This window comes from Archocentrus centrarchus, chromosome 23, assembly GCF_007364275.1.
Source record: "Archocentrus centrarchus isolate MPI-CPG fArcCen1 chromosome 23, fArcCen1, whole genome shotgun sequence".
Taxonomy (NCBI): Eukaryota; Metazoa; Chordata; class Actinopteri; order Cichliformes; family Cichlidae; genus Archocentrus; species Archocentrus centrarchus.
The window spans coordinates 10,673,211-10,692,148 of NC_044368.1; the positions used below are offsets into that span (position 1 = coordinate 10,673,211).

The window sequence follows — 18,938 nt, forward strand, 5'->3', positions numbered from 1 at the left end:
GAATTTGAAGGTTTTAAATAAAACTTTGCTTCCGTGTATAAATTAATGGATGGCACTATATTACAGTAGTGCTGAGAATTGGATCAGTTGATTTATACCAGTTTTGACTGTCCATTAAGCATGGTGATAGAAACAGGAGATCCTTATTTTACCAGCAGAGTGGAAGTATTTCCTGGCAAAAAAAAAAACAAAAAAAAGGTTGCTTGTAAAAGGACAAAGCCAGCAAAGCTAATTGCTTCCTGGCTCTAAACTAAAGCTAAATAGACAGAAGTAATTTTCAGTAATTCAGTGACTTCTTTTTCCTCAAATATGTCACTTCAGGCTAAGATGTAAGGTCTGCTTTCTTAAAGTGTCCTGTAACCTTACCAAGGCTCTGCAAAGCTCTTTAATGTATGTCATTCAGCCATTCACCTATCAGTGGTCGCCAAACAAGGTAACAGCACATACACTGAACCGGCATCACCATCAACATCACCCAAGCAGTCATCATTTTTGCAAGATGCACGAACCAGTGATTATTATATATTCTCATATAGCTACACTCATGTTTTAGACTAATGCCCATTCACTCTTTGTTTCAGCCATCAACTCCCAGCCTTTAGTCAGTGCTTTTCAGACTAATTAAAATAGATATTACAAGATCAAACACCTGTGAAACTACGATTGATATTCAGGAAAAAGACTTAAAAATTGTTAAATTCATTGTCAAGGTCTGATTAGTGCAGCTAGCCGACCCTGCGCTGTTTTGACCCGTTGTTCGACTAATCAGGAAACCGGCTTCACAGGGGACATGAAAGCAAGTCCATTCCCTGACAAAAGAGAGAGACAGCCAGCTTCCTGATGTTTAGCTCACGCTGTTTCTCCCTCTTTGAAGCTCAGAGCACCCGGAAGAAATCTGTTCCCTGACTCGCAGACTGAGGATGCAGAGGCGCCTTTATCTTAATCAGGAACGACTTGACCTGAAGCTAACACAACTGGACTGCAGTGATGAGGCACAAGTGAGAGCTTAAGATGGATTGCAACAATTAAATCAGCAGATACTTATAATATTTAATTGAGCTGAGACCAACGATTGAAGCGCTGGTATCCAATTTTCCATTAGGTATCACCACAGTTTATAGATGACATAAAGCTAGTGTATCTATTTTATTGTAAGAAATTGCGAGTATATTGCTGATGATGACAGAATGACAGGAAACTGATGAACTAAGTGAGAGTTTTTCATTTAATTTAGTCTTTTTTGGCCCATAGTGTGTGCACACAAGAGTGTATAAATGCAAACCTAATATGTGGATGCAAATGTATGTTTTTTTTTTTTTTTTACAGCTCAATTATGCGTGTGCAGTGTGTTTCAATAGAATGCAGTGATTGAGAAAGACTGGCCTTTCCTTTACAGTGTTTGTGCAAGTTTTGTATATATACAGCTAGTGGGAAAGTGGGCCACCTTTATACAGTAAACATTCTTCTTATAAACACTTGGTCAAGAAGCATTTCCTCAGAGTAAATGTATATCTATTGGAGGGATTTGTGACCAAAAAAATAGCTGCAAATATGCACATTTCCTGAATTAATTGCTGCTATTTCACATTTATGTGAAGAGTTATAAGTCACTTAAATGATCAGTTCATTCAGCTGAATGTGGGTTGTTTTTTTTTGGCACCCAAGGGAAACTACTGGGAGCTGCACGATGGGCTATTAAATCAATAGAAAAATAGATCCGCCAAACAGAGAGAGGCGAAAAAGGAGTCTAGTACCATGAATACAAAGTAAGGTTCATCTTGTGTCTGAGGTTTTCTTTCAGTTAACATAAAAAAAAGAGAAAATCCTGCCAGTTTTCATGGCATCAAAACCCAGTTATATGGAAACTCCATCCAGCAGCTGTTTATCAGTGTTAACACATTTTAGTTGATTGAAAGAAACAATTCTTTGTATCTGAACTAGGCATAAAATCAGTTAAATTAATATCAGGTTTTGTCTTTCACACAAGGAAAAGGAAGAGGCTCTGAAAACCTTTGCATAAATCTTTCACCAGGCCACTGGCTACATGGCTTTTATGAATGCTATCTTGGACATTTTTATACCATATTTATGCCACTTTGGCTTGGGACAAAGTGTGGGAAACAAGCAGTGCTACTTATGGTATTGTTCTGCCTGCAGTGCTGATGACGTGTGATGTTTAAACACACCCTTAACGCTCACTTCCTGAGCTTTCAGCCTACAGAGACACAAACTAAACACATACAAATGTTGATAAAAAAAAAAAAAAAGATTAATGTCTCTGTTCTCACCGAGTCTCTGGCATAATCACTTTATGAGGAGGAAAAATATGGTTCAAATACAAAAAAGTAGGTTTACCAAAGTTAATTAATTGAGGTAATAAAATCTGGTGTCTGGCGTCTCTTTGCCCCACAGCGTCTCACTCATCTTCATCACCACCTCCTCATAGCCTGTCATGTTGTAGCAACATGCTGACGGGCTATAGCAGATGCTAATCAGCCAGTGAATGACTTCGGGCAAGCCAGCAAACATAATAGTTTTACACTTGATTTTTGCAGTCAATATGAAACCAAAATTCTCCAGACAAGGTTATGTGTTCAGCAGAAGTTATTATGTGATCTAACCGGCTTAAAATAGAGACTCAACATACTTTTGAAGCCCATAAATCGAGCTCTGTGACACACCCCTCTGCCAAGATTTGATGTGTTAGGTGCCTCATGGGATTTTTTTATTCTCAGCTATATCTGTGGCATCTACAAGAAACAAAGCCTCCAACAGCTGGATTAGGACACTGTATTGTCAAATCACATGTGTGAGAGACTTAAGCACACATACACATAACCCACAGCCCTAAATCCGATTACTTGTTGACCTTGGCTTCTGTGCATGCCTCAGAAACTCTGTTGCACTATATGATCACTTTCTAATCCTGTTAGCATTGGATTAACACAGAAGTTATCTGGACCCTGACATCCACCTCATACACCAGCCCTCTCTTTAACACGCTGGCCTTTATCCCATTGTATGTGAGACTGAATTGAAATGAAGAGGAGATCAATATCTGCGTTTTGTTGCAGTGCCGTTAAAATGCAAATTATTTTAAGAAGTCAGGTTTCTAAATCTATTTATTGACAAGTGTTTTTTTTTTTTTTTTTTTTTTGCATAAATGTCTTTAGAGGCATATACTGTTACTTTAATAATTCAGATAAGCAGAGATGGTACAGAGAACATATATGGATTAACTAGGGTGAATTAATCTGGAAAAGAAAGAAATGGGAAAATAGTGCAAATGTAAATAATAGGAAATTTATATTTTAGAAAAAAATAAATGCCATATTTGGCATATTCATTTATTTACAGAGTCACTTATTTATTTATTTATTTAGGAGTTTGGCATTTATGTCCCACCATGACAATAATTACCTTCCGAATGAAATGAGCGCACAAACACATGATAAGTCTTGCAGCTCTTACTTGTTTATAGAGATGGTGGTTCTCTAATTAAACTCTCCACCTGTACACATTTTCCGCTGTGCCAGTGTGATATGAATTTGTTTTGTCCCCCCAGTGTGGACAGTTTTTCTGCTCATAAAGTTTTAATTATCTGCATTCCTGATACTTCTGCACAAAGCCAGCAGCATCAGTGGCGTGTTTACTTCAGCGGTGTGCCAGACCAAGATTAGCATTGTGTGAATAGGCCGGTCTGCTGCCGCTCTCTGTCTGCGAGTTTAATTAGCACTCAGACTGCTCAAGTAAAGGAGATGGAAATTTAATTGATCTTGGCCAGACGAGGCATATTGTAAAAGGCTTGGAAGTGAAGCAGAATCTAGTAGGAGATAAGGTTCTAGAGGCTGATGGTGACGATAAAGAGAAAGGTGCAGGACAAAAGAAATGAGATGGAGGAAATGGACAAAGTGGTGTTGACTTTATATAAAGCAGAAGTGAATAGAGATGGGAACATGGATCTGCATTAATAGAAGAAAATGGATAAGAAGTGAAAGGAAACAGGACCAAGAGGTGATGATATCTATGAAATAATGTCTAGGCCGGCATCCATTAACAGTGCTGTTTTATGATGACTGGCTAATCCATCTCATTACTGCCATCAGGGAGCAGGAGGATGCACTCTGCTAAAAAAGGCTGTAATTCATCCAGTTCTGATTATGGCAAATGATGGCAGTTTATACCAGACATGTTTACTACAGTATAGTGGAGCAGGCTGGCCACTGTGCATGCTGCAGGCGTACAAGCTGGACAAGAGCCCAAATATTTAAAACAGGCTCAAGTGTAGTGTTTTGCAATGTTGTTAATACTGCTGTCCTTTTATTAGAGGTCGCAAAAACCGTGTAATATAATGATTTATTCAGTCAGCACACAGTGGGACAGAAATCTGTAAACTGAACTTTAAAAGGTTGCAGTTAAGGAAACAAGTTTTCGACGGGATGCAGTTTGTTTATCTTGGGATTCGAGATTTTAGCTGATGTACGACAACGCACACGCACACTCCCCTTGAAGCCTCGACCCCTACAAAGAGGAGATCCGGTGACTTTGTTGTGCTAGGGTCTGTTTTGGTCTTTCTGACATACATTTTTTTTTATCAGATGGTGAGTGTGTCTTTGCAGGCGTCGGCCTGCCTGACAGTCTTTTTGTGATACCAGAAACACAACACTACAATACACCAACATCACTCTTCAGGCCAACTTGTATGTGTATCAAACAATCTCCTGTTTACGCTTCCTAAAATGTAGGAATTTACTTTTATATCACTGTAAACTGAATATCTGGGTTTTGATAAAAATTATCAGTTTGAATATTCAATTCAATTCAATTTTATTTATATAGCGCCAAATCACAACAAACAGTCGCCCCAAGTTATGTGAATTTATGCACGGTATAATCATATTATTATGACATTTGTGAAATAAAAAGTTAGTTCATCCATATTTTTCACATTCGGTATAGGGAAAAAGCCTGGTGTGTGTCTGCAGGCAATAACAACACATGAAAAAGCAAATGACTGGTGGTGAGATCACCGCTTGGAGAGGTTCATTTGCATAATGAAAAAAACACATACCCAAATACTGAAAGACAGCCAATTTTCTTTCCACTAAAAGCAGCAGACAGGTGAAAGTAGACCTCACCCCATCACAAATTGATCTAAAGAGAAAAAAAAAAAAATCCCTGCTCACTAATGTGTCTTTTCAGACACTGTGGAAATCCCTCATTTTACCTCCCCCCACCAAAAAAAAAAAAAAAAAAAGGGAAGAAAATTGAAAAGACCAAACCCTGTCCTGTACTTTGCGGATTGTGAATAGAGTGCCCTGCAGCCTGCCTGCCTGCCCCACATACGGCGTTTGAATACAAAAGACCCCCTTCTGTAAGAGCAATCACTATGGGAGGCCACTCTATCTGCACCGCTGCAGAGACAGGCCTCAATGAAGCCATCAGCACAGGCTCTCTTGTCGCACAATCTCACATGTGCGCGTACTTGCAAACACAAAGAATGGACATGTCGCATGTAACCATTTATTCCTTCGCGTGCACATGCACAGACCCATTGCCAAACTCTCATGGGTAATGCATTCTTTTCATCCTCCGGTGCCGGGCAGAAACAGGGAGGGAGATGAGTGGTTGGTGCTGATTTGAATATTTAAATTATTTATCACCGCAGAGTTTTGAGACCCGAGACATGCAGAGGGACACAAGGGAGCTGGGTGAGACTGAATCGAGCCGTGTATGGATTTGATGGTGTGCTAACTAAGTGCCCGAAGGGAGAGGATAGCGAGAAACATGAGCAGAGTTGCAGGTTTTCTTGGACACGATATTTATTCGGCTTCAGTAAACAGCCAAAATGTTTTAGGGGAGTTTTGGGGATGATCATCGAACCAGTAGTAACGTGAAATTATTTTAAAGGCTTTGCACGCAGGTGCTTTTAAAAACTTTGATTGCTGATAAGCATAGGATATATTTATTTTTCTTGTAACCTGAGTCCTCCTGTGCTTCACACTATACTGGGACTGTAAATCATTTCAGAAATAACAGCTCACTGTGGAACTACGGTGAAAAAGGAAGAGGGTTTTCAAACTGCATGATGTAATGCACTGGCTCCTTAGAAATATTATATGCTGTAACTGAGAGCCTGAGAAATACACAATGCTTTTCCCTGACAGAACAATCTTGGGAAATGGAGGAATTTACTAGAGCTCACGCGATGACAGGGCTATGGGCTTGAAGGAAAAAACATTTAAATTAATTCCTTGAGCAGTTATTGTTTTGACATTGGATCTGCAGGCTAATGGTTTGATTTTTTATTTTTTTTTGCTCTCTTTGCTGTCAGTCTTTTACTTTTATCTTGTCTTCTCTTACAGGCTGGCAGCTCAGTCGCTTTCTTGCAGTCTTTCTCGCTCCTGTCCTCGATTTATACGCTCAGCTCTGAGTTACAGTCTCTAGACAAAGGAAGTCCCCGACTGGCCCCTTTTGCTGTTCTTTTCCTTCCCGAGCGTGCCATGCACAAACACAGAAACATTGCAAATGATGATCAAACCCAGAAAGAGAGAGAGAAAGGGGGTGGGGGCTGCTACTGGGTCAGTGTTAAAATCCTGGAAACACAAAGCTGTTGCAATCAGCCTCACATAACTCAGGCTTCTTGTAGCAATATAAAAATAATATATGCAGCCTGGTTAAATGAAAATCAGCATTGTCCTCAGAGGATAAGAAAAGCTAGAATTAATCTGCTTGTTGTCATCACCCAGCTGCTTTTAATTGGCAAGTCAGCACTCAGATCAGTGGATCTGGCCATCTTTTGGTTTTCGCCATGTTATAAATTAAACACAGTTTCCTCTTATTTTCTGTTCCAACCCTTGGTGGCATTTTTCTTTTATTGTGGGCTTCTCTGTTTTTTTTTTCTTTGATTTTTTTACATCCACTATAATTTGATCTACAGTAATATTTTCTTTGTCTGCTCCAGTCACCTCGTAGGTACTCATTAGGCTGCATTCTCTACAGCATGAAACCCTTCTCTGAAAACCACTCTGCCTCAGTGATACTTGACATTGCATCAAATTACTATCCATCAAACACTCAGCAGATTTTTAGTGCCGGCACTGGTATTCTGGTGTTTTCAGTCTCCTTTTCATTTATTCGTTACATCAGTCCTGCTTTTCAAATGCTGCTGTCATTTTTATGGCTTAGCAGCTGTGGCTAAAGGCAATTTTTTTCAAGTTGTCCACCCATGCCGTTGTCATAAATGCAATACATCTTCCATGCATTGATAGGATGTCTTTAGATTTCGCACTTGGACTCAAGGAACTGATGAAAGGTCAAGGACACTGGGGGGGTAGGGGGGTGCACAGGCCAGTGTATTCCTAAGGCTGGTCACAAGGCTAAAATCAAATATTTGATGTCATCAATAAGATTTCCATACCAAATCAGTTGAGGTCCAGTTTAACCACAACCACCTCTGGTGCTGTTGACCAGCAAGGTGCCAATGGAGTGAAAACTGCTACTGTTGGCCGAGGACAGAGGACGAGTCTAAATACCTGGCTTCAACCATTCAAAACAATTGACTGTGCACAAGAGAGGGGAAGAAGAGGGTGCAGGTAGGGTGGAGTGGATGGAGATGAATGTTAGGGATGATGTATGACAGAAAGATAACAGCAAGAGTCAAGAGAGGCAAGATTGAGATGGTTTGGATATGTGGTGAGGAGGGATAGTGGCTCTACGGGATGAAGGATGTTCAAGTAAGTTTAAGGATGCCTGGAGGTGTTTTGTGACAACCCAGACTTTTGTTAAAATGCATGCATGTACTGCAGTGTTTGGAATACACTGTTAATGTGTGGGATAGCTGTGCAAGCTTTGTCTTTCACTTAAAAAAAAAAAGTTTTTTGGGGGGAGATTCTCTCACAGGGCTTCGAGTTGTTGTAGCAGCCATCCCATTCATCAGTCTCGGTCCCTGCGGTGATCTTCATTTGTTGCAGTCTGTCAGTGTACACGAATGCAGCTCATGTCCCTTGGTAATGAGCCGCTAATTATGAGAATCTGCAGCAGCTTCGGGGGTGTTATACCACCTGTCTTTGTGTGTGTGTTTGCAGGTACTCGTGACATATGCACATGCTGTGTGTGTGTGTGAGGGCTCAGCAGTTTGCACATGCCTCCGTGTTTAATCAAATACTCTGTGGTGTTCTCATTGCATTTGTCTATTAAGTTAACATATGAGTGCATGATTAACTAGATGAAAAACTATTCCAAGTTCCTGTCTATATGTACACAATTCAGATGAATGATTTTTTTTTTCTTCATTACAAAATAGCTTTTGCAAAGAAATCTATTCATATGCACATTTGCAAATGCATTTTTAAACAATCCGGAGCTTAAAGCTGCTTTAATGTTTTATCCTGAAACACATCTGATTTATTCCTTTTGTTCTTTCAGCCGAGCCATCAAGACCAACCCGGACCTTCTCCCTGAGACTCCCTGGACCAACATCCTGTATGACGACTTCTGGGGCACCCTGCTCACTCACAGTGGCAGCCACAAGTCTTTCCGTCCACTCTGCACCCTATCCTTCCGTCTCAACTACACCCTGCACGGCCTCAACCCCTGGGGCTACCACTTATTAAATGTGGTGCTGCATGGCCTGGTCACAGCCCTCGTCACAGCCTTCAGCCGCCCGCTGCTGGGTGGGGGATTGTGGAGCCTTTTGGCAGGCCTTCTTTTTGCCTCCCACCCGATCCACACTGAAGCAGTCGCTGGTGTGGTGGGAAGGGCGGATGTTGGTGCTGCTTTGTTTTTCTTGCTGTCTCTTCTCTGCTATGTGAGACACTGTGGACTCCGAAGGGTGCAACACGGGGCTTTCCAGACCAGGCGATGTGGTGGAAGCTCCGTCATCAAGTGCTGGGGCTGGATGCTGGGCAGCCTGTGGTGTGCAGCAGCCAGCATGCTGTGGAAGGAGCAGGGGGTGACGGTGCTGGCTGTGTCGGCTGTGTACGACCTCTTCGTGTTCCAGAGGTTCCGGTTTCGCCAGGCAATTCTCCTCCTATTAGGAAAGGTAAATGAATGCTTGCCGCTGGGATAAGTGTCTGTGTGTTTTCAGTGACTCTTGTCTTGGCATCTATACATAACCAATTTCCTCTTCCTTCCCTTAGAGGTGAACCTCAGCCCGCCAGCTGTTAATGGTTCCTGGATTATGTTTTGTGTGTGTGTGTGTTTAACAAGCTTTTGTTTGTGTGTGAATTGTGTGTTTGCCTTTCATTAGGAGTGTAATTAGGAAAGCTGTTTGCTTATGCAGACCCCGCAGTTGGTGCATGAAAAATAAGCTTTTCTCTTTCTCCTGCTAAACAGGAAGATGGGAAGTTTTCCACTTCCTTACAATGCTGCCACCACCTTCACTTTGCTGCAGTAAATAGATGCACAGTCATGCAAGGAAATCTAAATTAGGACCTCAGCCTTGTGTGTATACATGTGCATTTGAGGAAACGGAGCTTGGACAGGAAAAAGCTATTTCAGGGGTGAGTTGATTTCCCATTTGAAGGTGACAAAAGGTGTGTGCAGAGAAGCAACAACACATCCTTCTCAGGTGTATTATTTGGTAAGCTGCCCAAGAATACTCAGATGTATGCACACAAAGATAACATGTGCTTCCTCTGCAGGGAAGGTCAGCATGACTCCCTTTTTTCCCTTCCAAAGTAGAGTTATTTAAGGAGGACAACCTTGACGTGGTGACTCATCTGATTATGGGAAAGAGTGTTTGACTCCACACTCCTCATTTGATTAGAGAAACTGCTCTTCAGCCAACATGATGGCCCTCGTAAAATGCATAACTAGTGTAATAAAAAGTCCCCTTGGGTTTACTGGGCAAGGACAGTCTCACTCTAAATGTGCGTGTGTGTGCATGAGGATCTGTTTATAGAGATTTCTTCTTGTGGAAACATCTATAAATACCTATGTTTGTTTCAAGGTTTGCGATGCAACCTTGCACAGTACATCTCAAATGTCCTGTGGTACTTTCTGGTGTGCATAAAGTGTCAGCACATTAGTGTCTTATTTACAGTATGTTACCAACGTCCAAATGAAAACACATTCTTTACCATCGTGTTTCTGGCAGAATAATTACCCATGACTGTTATTCAAAAGCTTGCAGTGAGTGGCCCAGCGAGATGAGAGACTGGAGAAGTTAGTCTGTTTCTTGATGCTGTTCTTGGCAAGAGTGACTGAATTGTATGTGTATTCACAGCCACTAGACCATAGTAAATACAAAATAACACCTACCTTTCAAATTCTACTCAGTCATCTAGTAAAACCAGAAGAAGTAAAAACATCCCAAAGAAGCTACACGGCAAGACAAAAGGTGTAAAAAGTGCAACAGACCATCATATGCAAATGATTATACAAATACTTCAGTATTTGCATGTGCTGAGGCAGAAAAAAAATTGTAATCCAAACCAAGGCACATGAATGACAAAGAAAACACAATGCTATACAGTATATACTATGGCCTAACCCTTTTAAACCTGTTTTGCTCTATAATGCCATTAGAGACTGTGAAAAATTAGTTTTAGATTCTATAGAGAATATATTTTGCATCATGTTTTTATCACATTTTGTTCCAGACTGGAATATTCCAACTTTTTATAAGTTAAAGATTAATATTGCTAATGTATAAAGGGACTTTAGTAGAACTTAAACATGTGAAGGACTAAGGTGAGAGCGTCTGCAAAAATCCAGTTGTCAAAGACAAAAGACAAAAACTGATGTGCAAAGGTTAGCTGGGTAGCTGCTACACTGGGGGGGCTTAGCAGTTTGTTCAAGTTAATAGGTCAGCTAGCATCAGGTAACATTAGCCAGAAAAAGATAATTTCATCTACTAAAGCAAGTTCAGTCAAGCATGCAATTTTTATTTTTTTTTTGGTACCAGGCTGTAAACATTGACTTGTTTTTGGAGGGAGCCTCACTAAAGTGGAGCTCGAGGTATTGGCATTCGCATGTTGGCTTAATTTTTAAGCCCCAGAGGTTGCCGTGTGTACCCAGTTCTAACTTGGACAAATTGCGAGCCATCTAATACACTCTTGATTGGACACTTTCGGCTAATTCGCACACACACTCCCAGGGCTGACTTGAGAGTTGAATGTTGATTTATAGCTCAACTTATTGTGTATTTATAAATCTGTATAGCAGATATTAACAACAACTTGCACTTCTTTGCACACACAATAACCCTGGTCAGCAACCTTGTGCCAGCCCACCAGGTCGGTGCCAACCCCCAGCAGCTCCTGTTGCTGCCGGCACATCTGGCTCATTTATCAATCTGGCAATGCCCTTGTCTGCTGGCCTAGTCACAGTTATCTTGGCAGAGAGCTCATTACGTGCTGGGGCCAACCATGGGGGCAATCATTTCCTCCATTATGAGCCAGACGTCTTGGGACACATGGGAAAACAAGGGAGATGGATAAAGGGAGAGAAAGAGCAAGCAAGGGAGACGGAAACTATGCTCTCACTTCCTTTCCTTTATCTGTTCTTGGTTTTTCTAGCCCACGGTGCCCTAAAAGCACTTTGGGAATGGAGGACTCTTCCGTTACCACTGAGACATAATCAGTTGCCATTGAATTGGATAGCATCTTAGGTGGAGAGACTGCAAAGACGTGTCTCAGAGAACAATGCTGTATATTATGATTTTGTCTGAATAAACGTTTTTCCCCTTTCCTACAAATGAAGTTGAAGAATGCAAAATCCTCAACATCACACCACCTAACTGCCGCCTCACAGCACCTATGAGCAAAAAAAGGAAATGCTCCAAAAGCAGCTCCAGCGCAGCAGAGGGGACAGGTGTGTTTTGACCAGCTCTCCATTTCTCATCCTGTTAACTCCCTAATAAGACTGAGATGAGATTTCAAAGGAAACAAGGTAGGATGGAGGGAGAGTTAGGTGGTGATAGATGGAAACAGATGAAGGTGTGGTGTTAGCGCCGCAGTGTATTGAGAAAACAAAATGAGGCTTATATCCCAGACGTTATGTCTTTGTTTTGCTATTCTGAGTTTGTCAGTGGCAAAAACAAGCATGTTGATAAAGGGCTTAGGAAAATAGTTTGTTTTTCTTTGTGTTAGGAAAAATCACAATGTGAACATCGTTCCCGTCGGGGTTGGTAGCAGGTCTTTGGAATGATCTCTTGGATGAAAGGGAAGTTTTATCCAAACCACAGAACCAGAGCTACCGGAAACAGAAATAATATAAATTTCTTAGAGTCTAAATACATAACTTAGCAATATTATAGTACTTTTATATGCAGCTGGTGCATGGTGTTTTTGCTAAGATAATACATCCAAGATAATACGTGACCCGTGAAGCTATCGCCATCAGCTGGGAGACAGCTTCTCAAGCACTAGGTTGGTATCTGTTTCATGGCAACAGCACAGAAGGCCTGAGGTGCCTGAAAAACATGAATATCAGCGATTACACCGTTCAGATAAAGCATTACATGAAAAGCTCTAAATCCAAGGTGTGTAATTAAAAGTAGTTCCTGAAGAAAAATAAGGCTCGATTAGATGATAGGACTTTGTGTACTCTAATCCTTCACAGTTTACACTTTGAATTTCTCAGTGCAACATTAACGTACGCACCTATAGCCTAATGACAGTAACTGTTTTAGCAGAGGCAGATGGACAGTGGGGGGATTTCATAGCAGCCTCACGAGGTTGAAGTTGAAGTGTTATGGATTTCGCCTCCTCATTTGTCTCAATGAACACTCCAGACACACAGATTAAGGTTAGTTTAACCATCTGACGGCTTGATGAATGTCGTGCCAATTATCCCGTAGCAGAAGCATTCAGCTATGAAATGATGGCCTCTGTTGCAAGATCTGCTGCATGCTCTTTATTTAGCTTGCATTCCTGTGGATGTTGGCAAGGCAAACGCAGTTTTATATACTTAACCCCAGCCTCTCTTACTTTGTAAAGTGTTCCAACTGAGAACAACCAAACGTTCATTTTAAGGCACATATACTGAAGCTAAACGTTTTATGTGCCTTAAATTTCAAATGTTTTGCTCTGTGGAGAAAATCTAACATGAAAGTTTGTGAATTTTGTTTATACGTAAGAAAAAAAAAATTGATGACTGCATCAAGGTCTTTTGACACTTCCTATGTCACAGGTATATTCAATATAAATCCAGTCTCAGTCAACCCAGCAGGTGAAATTACACAAATACTACAAAGTTCCACCACCATAATCATACAGAAGATGGACTGGGCTGATTAATTTGACTACTGAATCGTTAGTAATGAGTGAGGTACCAGGAGAGGTTGTGGAAATGTTTAAAACTGCCCAAGTATTTTGAAACTAAATGGTGTATGAATATACATTCAGGATGGTGGAAATATAGCATCAGAATTAAAGTTTGCTATGGTTGTCTGGAGTTTCTAGGAAGGAGGAGCTTATTCTCCACATTTTTTACATATTATCCTGTTGTCAATTGGAGCAAAACAAAGTAAACCTCATCAGGTGATATCTTCTCCTGCTGACCAACCAGCCTCACACACTCTTGGGCCCCAAGAGTTCTTGATTGCTGATGTTGGAAGCACGGAGAGATGATTGTTAGAATGGGGACTGTGAAATAGATGTATAATTTGCCTTTAGAAGTACTTAAATTGACCTAAAATATAGGCCATGGTAATGCAAGTCTTTGGACAGCTAACATTGTGTCTGATCACAATCATTTCACAACCAAATAAAAAGTCAATCAAAAGTTGTATTACTGTAAAAAACAAAGGCACGCATTTTCTTTTTTCATAGGTACAATATGATAACAACAGTAATTCCTGGTTTCTAAAAACCAGGAATTACTGGTAACCACTTCTGTGGATTTTGGCATCTGAAAATGAGGGATGCATTATTTGAATGTTGCATGGAAAAATCAAGACAGATGGATTTGCTTTTTTTAGCTACTGGAGATGCATGTTTACTGTATGTGGCTAAGTGTAAATGAAAGACTGCATCTGGGTTTCATTCAGATAAAAGATATTTGAGTAATTAGAGGCTTACATAATTTCCTCGGGGCAGTTAAATCTGATAATTTTTTCATAAGTGACTTTTATAAGAGGCTCATTATAATTTTCATATTTGGAGCTTGCATTTTAGATGCTTCAATAATAACAAGCATCAATGATTAAAGTCTAAATCAGATGCATAACAGCTCTTGAACAGCATCAAGGAGCCCTGACTTTCACTGCGTCTCCTTCTGATTCCGATGACCCTACATTACCCACACAGGAAGCTCTTTAAAAGTCAACTGAACATGGATGGCTCCTCTTCTTTGATCAGCTATTGTTCTGGATGGCGTGCAAAGCTTCACCCTGTGACCTATCTCATTACAGGTCTCTGTGCCAGCAGCAGCAAGGCTTTCACGAAGAGAACATTGAGATAATTGGGTCACTCTATCAAAGTCAGCCGTTTCAGTGCCAGCCATGCTGCTGTTTGATGACTTGGATGAGCTGCGCCAAGTCAGTACAATCCAGAACACGTTAGAGTGCTTGAAAAAGCACCGAATGCATGCCTCATTGTACCTTTCATCACAGTTTAGCATGTCACTGTTAATGCCTCAAATAAGAGAGCTGCTGGATGTGTGTTTTTACAAACGCAGTGTGTGCACAACTTTGAAGGCCTTTCCACGCATATGTCACTGAGAAAGAATCACCCCAAAGGCACAACTTCAACTCAAGATTTCTAATCAGACAGGATAACAATATAAGCTTTTGATTTAAAAAAAAATAAAAAATGCTCTGCATGAGCTGCCCAGCATGTTGGAAAGCGTTATGAGCAGGTTCAATGGGACATGCCTTTAACAAGAAAAAGTCCGGAAGATTGTCCCCCTGCTGTCTTACGTCAGTCCAAAGCTGCTTTAAACAGCACAAATATGAGGTCAGCTGTAGGGCGCCTTTTCTTGAAACGTGGTTTAAACACTCTACACGCTACAATGTCAACAGGCAGACCACACACTTCTGGGATTCATAAAAGGAGAGTTAATAATGAGTGGCACAGTTTAAAGACGAAGGCTTGGGAGCTACGTTTTTATGTGCAGAAGGAGAGCAGTGGAGAGAATATTAATTCAAGGGAGAAAGTGGATAATAAAGTAAAAGAGCATAAAAAAGTATTTGAGGGAAAGCCTCAGAAATTGATGCTGAATTTCCAAATGAGGATCCAAAGTGGAGAAGATATGTGGGAGAGTATTAGGTTCAAATGCTTTAAGCGGGCGTGATGCTACGTTTGACAGCTGGCTGGGGATTATGCCAGCTGTTCTCAGTGGAGTAAGAAGCAGTTCCCAGGAATTTCACTCCGACTGATAACGGTAAAATTTAAAAAAATCAGAAAACCCCTTCAAACTTTAAAAACACAACAGTGATAAGTCCGGGATTTGTTGAGCCTTGAATCCACAGATAGCAAAGAGAAGCAAAGATATAGCACAGATGACTCTCGGTGTAATCTTAATCCAGGTTGTGGTTTAAAAAAGTGAATATTTACACATAGGAGCCAGCACAGACATTCGAGCTCATGAATTTCAAGGTAAATTCTCAATATGCTCAGATCAGTCCCACCACTGACTATGCTACGCGTCTGCTCACCTCATAAGGATCCCTGTGCATTACTCATAACCCAGTGGGCTACTTTCTGCATTTACTTTCACATGCCTCAAGAATATCTGTGTTGCCTTAAACACTGACACCCCATTCAAGGAAGTTGTTTAATGGTTAATACAGAGGGTGACCATCTATGACCAGCTATCTCTGGGGTAGCTGTGTGAGGCAAAATGACTCCTTTTACTATAAACAGTATTCCAGTCATACATAGTGTCTACCACTTTATTTGAATGTCCAGTGTGTACATTTATCTGCTACGTATACTCGGCCTTACACAATGGAAAGTAGTGTAAATGCCATGCAGGCTGCACTATTCTATGCTCCCAGTCAGATCTGCATTCTGGCTTAATCAGAAATCCTTTGCAAGGTTTGACATCAGATGTGACAATGCGGTTTAGGCTGTGGTTTTCGAGTCTGTGGCTGCTTGGAAACTTAAACTCAAAACATACTACAATAGGCACACGAGCGCACGTTCCACGCGTGTGAACTGGAAAGCACCATGACAGCCTCCTGACAGTGCACCCGCTTAAAAAGAGTCGAAACGAGGGAGCGGAAAAGTAACAATGAAATGCAGTCGGAACACAAAACAAGCATTCACTTTACTCATACGGCGCTTCAGGAGAGTTGATGTTGACAATGCGTGGTACTGCAAGTGGAAAAAGTCTTTCGTTTGAACCACAGAATTCTGTGAAGTAGCCACACTAATGAAGCAAGTATTGTCACATGTCTAAAAAGGTGCTATACGTGGGCTACCCCTGCCAGGAGCCAAAGTATGTGCCTTGAAAAATGTATCCAATTTTTCTTTGCCTTACAACCTTACAGCTACTTACAACTATAAAACTTGTGAGCTTTAGCTGCCAATGACATTGCTCACAATTAAGCAACAGTTTAATAATGGTAACACAATTTGATAAATGGCAAATATTAAAGATGCCCTGATGCTGTTCCTATGACCACATAATAGCAGTTTACTCTGTAATTGTAGATTAAAATCCACTAAGTTGACAAGTTAAAGGGTCTTTTATAGCAGTTAGAGGTTGCCTCTGTAAAAGGGAATGATTTTGTATGTGAAGAGGGTAAAGTTGGGTTTTCTGTTTCAAGAATCAACCTGTTAAGGAATGTTATTTGCTCTCTGATTTTGTGAATGCGCACTGATCCATCACTGAAAAGTAGAATGACCATTTAGGAACAGTTTAGAAATAGACAAGCCATCGAGGAGCAGAATAAAGACCGTTCAGCTATACCACTAATGACTCTCTTGCAGGAATTGGCTCATCTTCTAATACTGAGGCGAAGTAAGCTTTTCTGTCAGTTTCCTCCCTTGACATTCAGTGTGGTCTCATCCATCAATAAGCGCATCCCACCGTTCTTGCGTAAAAGGCACTCTGTTTTTATCCTTCAGGAGTCTGAATCAATATCCAATTTTTCCTCAAGTCAGTTGCCCACTGCCTCTCACAATGCTCTAAATGCAGAACTCCTTAACCTGGTCCTTTTTCATCCTACAGTTGACAACTGATTTACTGTAGTGAGACTTCCTACCTCATCTAACATCTCCAAAGAGATCTGGAGAAATCAACAATTTAACTGGAGCCGGTAGGTCAGGGTTGATGCTAAGCTTCTTATTCTAATCCTAACACGAGTGCACTATGGATAACACGAGCATGCATGAGTTTACTCGAGCATGCTCAATTCATCAGTTTATTTATGAAACAGCTGATTTGTTCTTTGTGCATTGTGAAGCTGTAAGAAATGGCTGTCTATAGTGCAGTTCATCTGGAGTGGATTATACAGTGGACTGTAAGTTATTACTGTAGCAGTATAAACTCACTTGGAGATAAAAGTAAAAGCTGTGCTACACTGGATAAACAGTATGAGTTATATGGGCTACGGTGGGGATTTTCAGTTATATTAAAGCTATAAAGGTGATAATATAACTATTAGACCAAAAGTATGTGAACTCCTCCTGTCCTGGGCAGTGATAGTACACATCATAAACAGCACTGTGAGTATGCATTTGTGTGCACACACAGAGCTCAATTCCCCCGAGACAGGTTCAAATAGAGTTCATATTACACCGGTGCTTGGATAATAAATGGCTCCAAAAAATAGGAAGCAAGCAGCAACTCTGTGATCATCACTCATAATGTTGTGCCATGTTCAGTACACAGTAGTATGAATAACAAACACTTTTTGGTTAGAACTGCACCAGGCTGTCTCTGTCTGAAGGTCTTTGACTATATGACTTTGAAGTATAATCAGTGAAGTTAGATTGACTTAATCTTGTCAAAAACACACCACTAAATCAGATTTAAGCAGTAATAGATTGCAGAAACCTTCATGTCAAATTGTGGTATTGAGAAAATCTGGCATCACATCTGACATACAGAAAATCAAATAAAAAGTGTCTCAAAAGCATCACTGGTCTTATGGCTCCCTCAGATTTCACCTAGCAAATGTAATTTAACAAGTCTGTTACCAATAATAAACTGTAAATTAGAGATGGACATTGCCTCCATAACCATTTCTAAATGCTGCATTTTGAAGCCTTATTCTTGGCATTTCTGGCCAGTGCCTTGTTTGTTTCTTGAAGCCAAAGGGGACTATTTTTAAGATGGTGCCGTGCAATGTTATCAGCTGAAGCTAGCAGGTTTAGCTTGGAATGGAAAGATACAGACACCTGCTAATTAGCACTAAGAAAATACTAGAATATGAATTAAAACTGGGACTCAAATGTCTTCAATGAGCTGTACCTCACAGGAGGCCATATTATATATTCTAAATCCATTAAAAATGCTCCGAGGTGCAATAGCCTGAAGTGGCACAACCGTTAATCAAAGCTGCCGTGCCCCTTATTTTAAATCGTAAAAAAATTTCCAAAGAGGCAAGTAGAGCGATGTATGGAAAAAATTTTCCGCCACTAAAAAATTTATTTATTTATGTATTTTGCTGTCTGTAAGTAACAATTTTGGGTTTGGGTTTGGGTTTGAGATACTTATTAAGTTGAAATTTTGAGATATATAACTCAATATTTTAAGATAATAAATAATAATAATGCATTTTGATTTAGCTCTGCCTGGCAATTTTTTTTCAGAGGCTGAAACAGACTTCCATGGAGACAAAAGTGGGCAGTCTCTGTGAACTGATTTGCATTTGGAGCCATCCTCAAGTGGCTATAAGAGGAGCCACGGGAGGTTACTTCTTGGGTGTGATCAGGCAACCTTGTCATGTCTTAGAAACTGTAAATCAAATTGTAGTCAGGGGAATACAAAGACTTTTAAATTAGAACGAATCTGGCTTTACCATCATAAATCATGTATCC

At 40.5% G+C, this 18,938-nt stretch overlaps 1 protein-coding gene across 1 annotated transcript in view; it reads left to right on the forward strand.

The window, feature by feature from the left end:
• tmtc2a (transmembrane O-mannosyltransferase targeting cadherins 2a) overlaps positions 1-18,938 on the forward strand; it is a 57,461-nt gene that overhangs the window by 16,514 nt on the left and 22,009 nt on the right. The window contains exon 2 of the mRNA XM_030720773.1: positions 8,428-9,043. Within this exon, the coding sequence (XP_030576633.1) occupies positions 8,428-9,043 (616 nt within the window). The remainder of the gene's footprint in view (positions 1-8,427; positions 9,044-18,938) is intronic.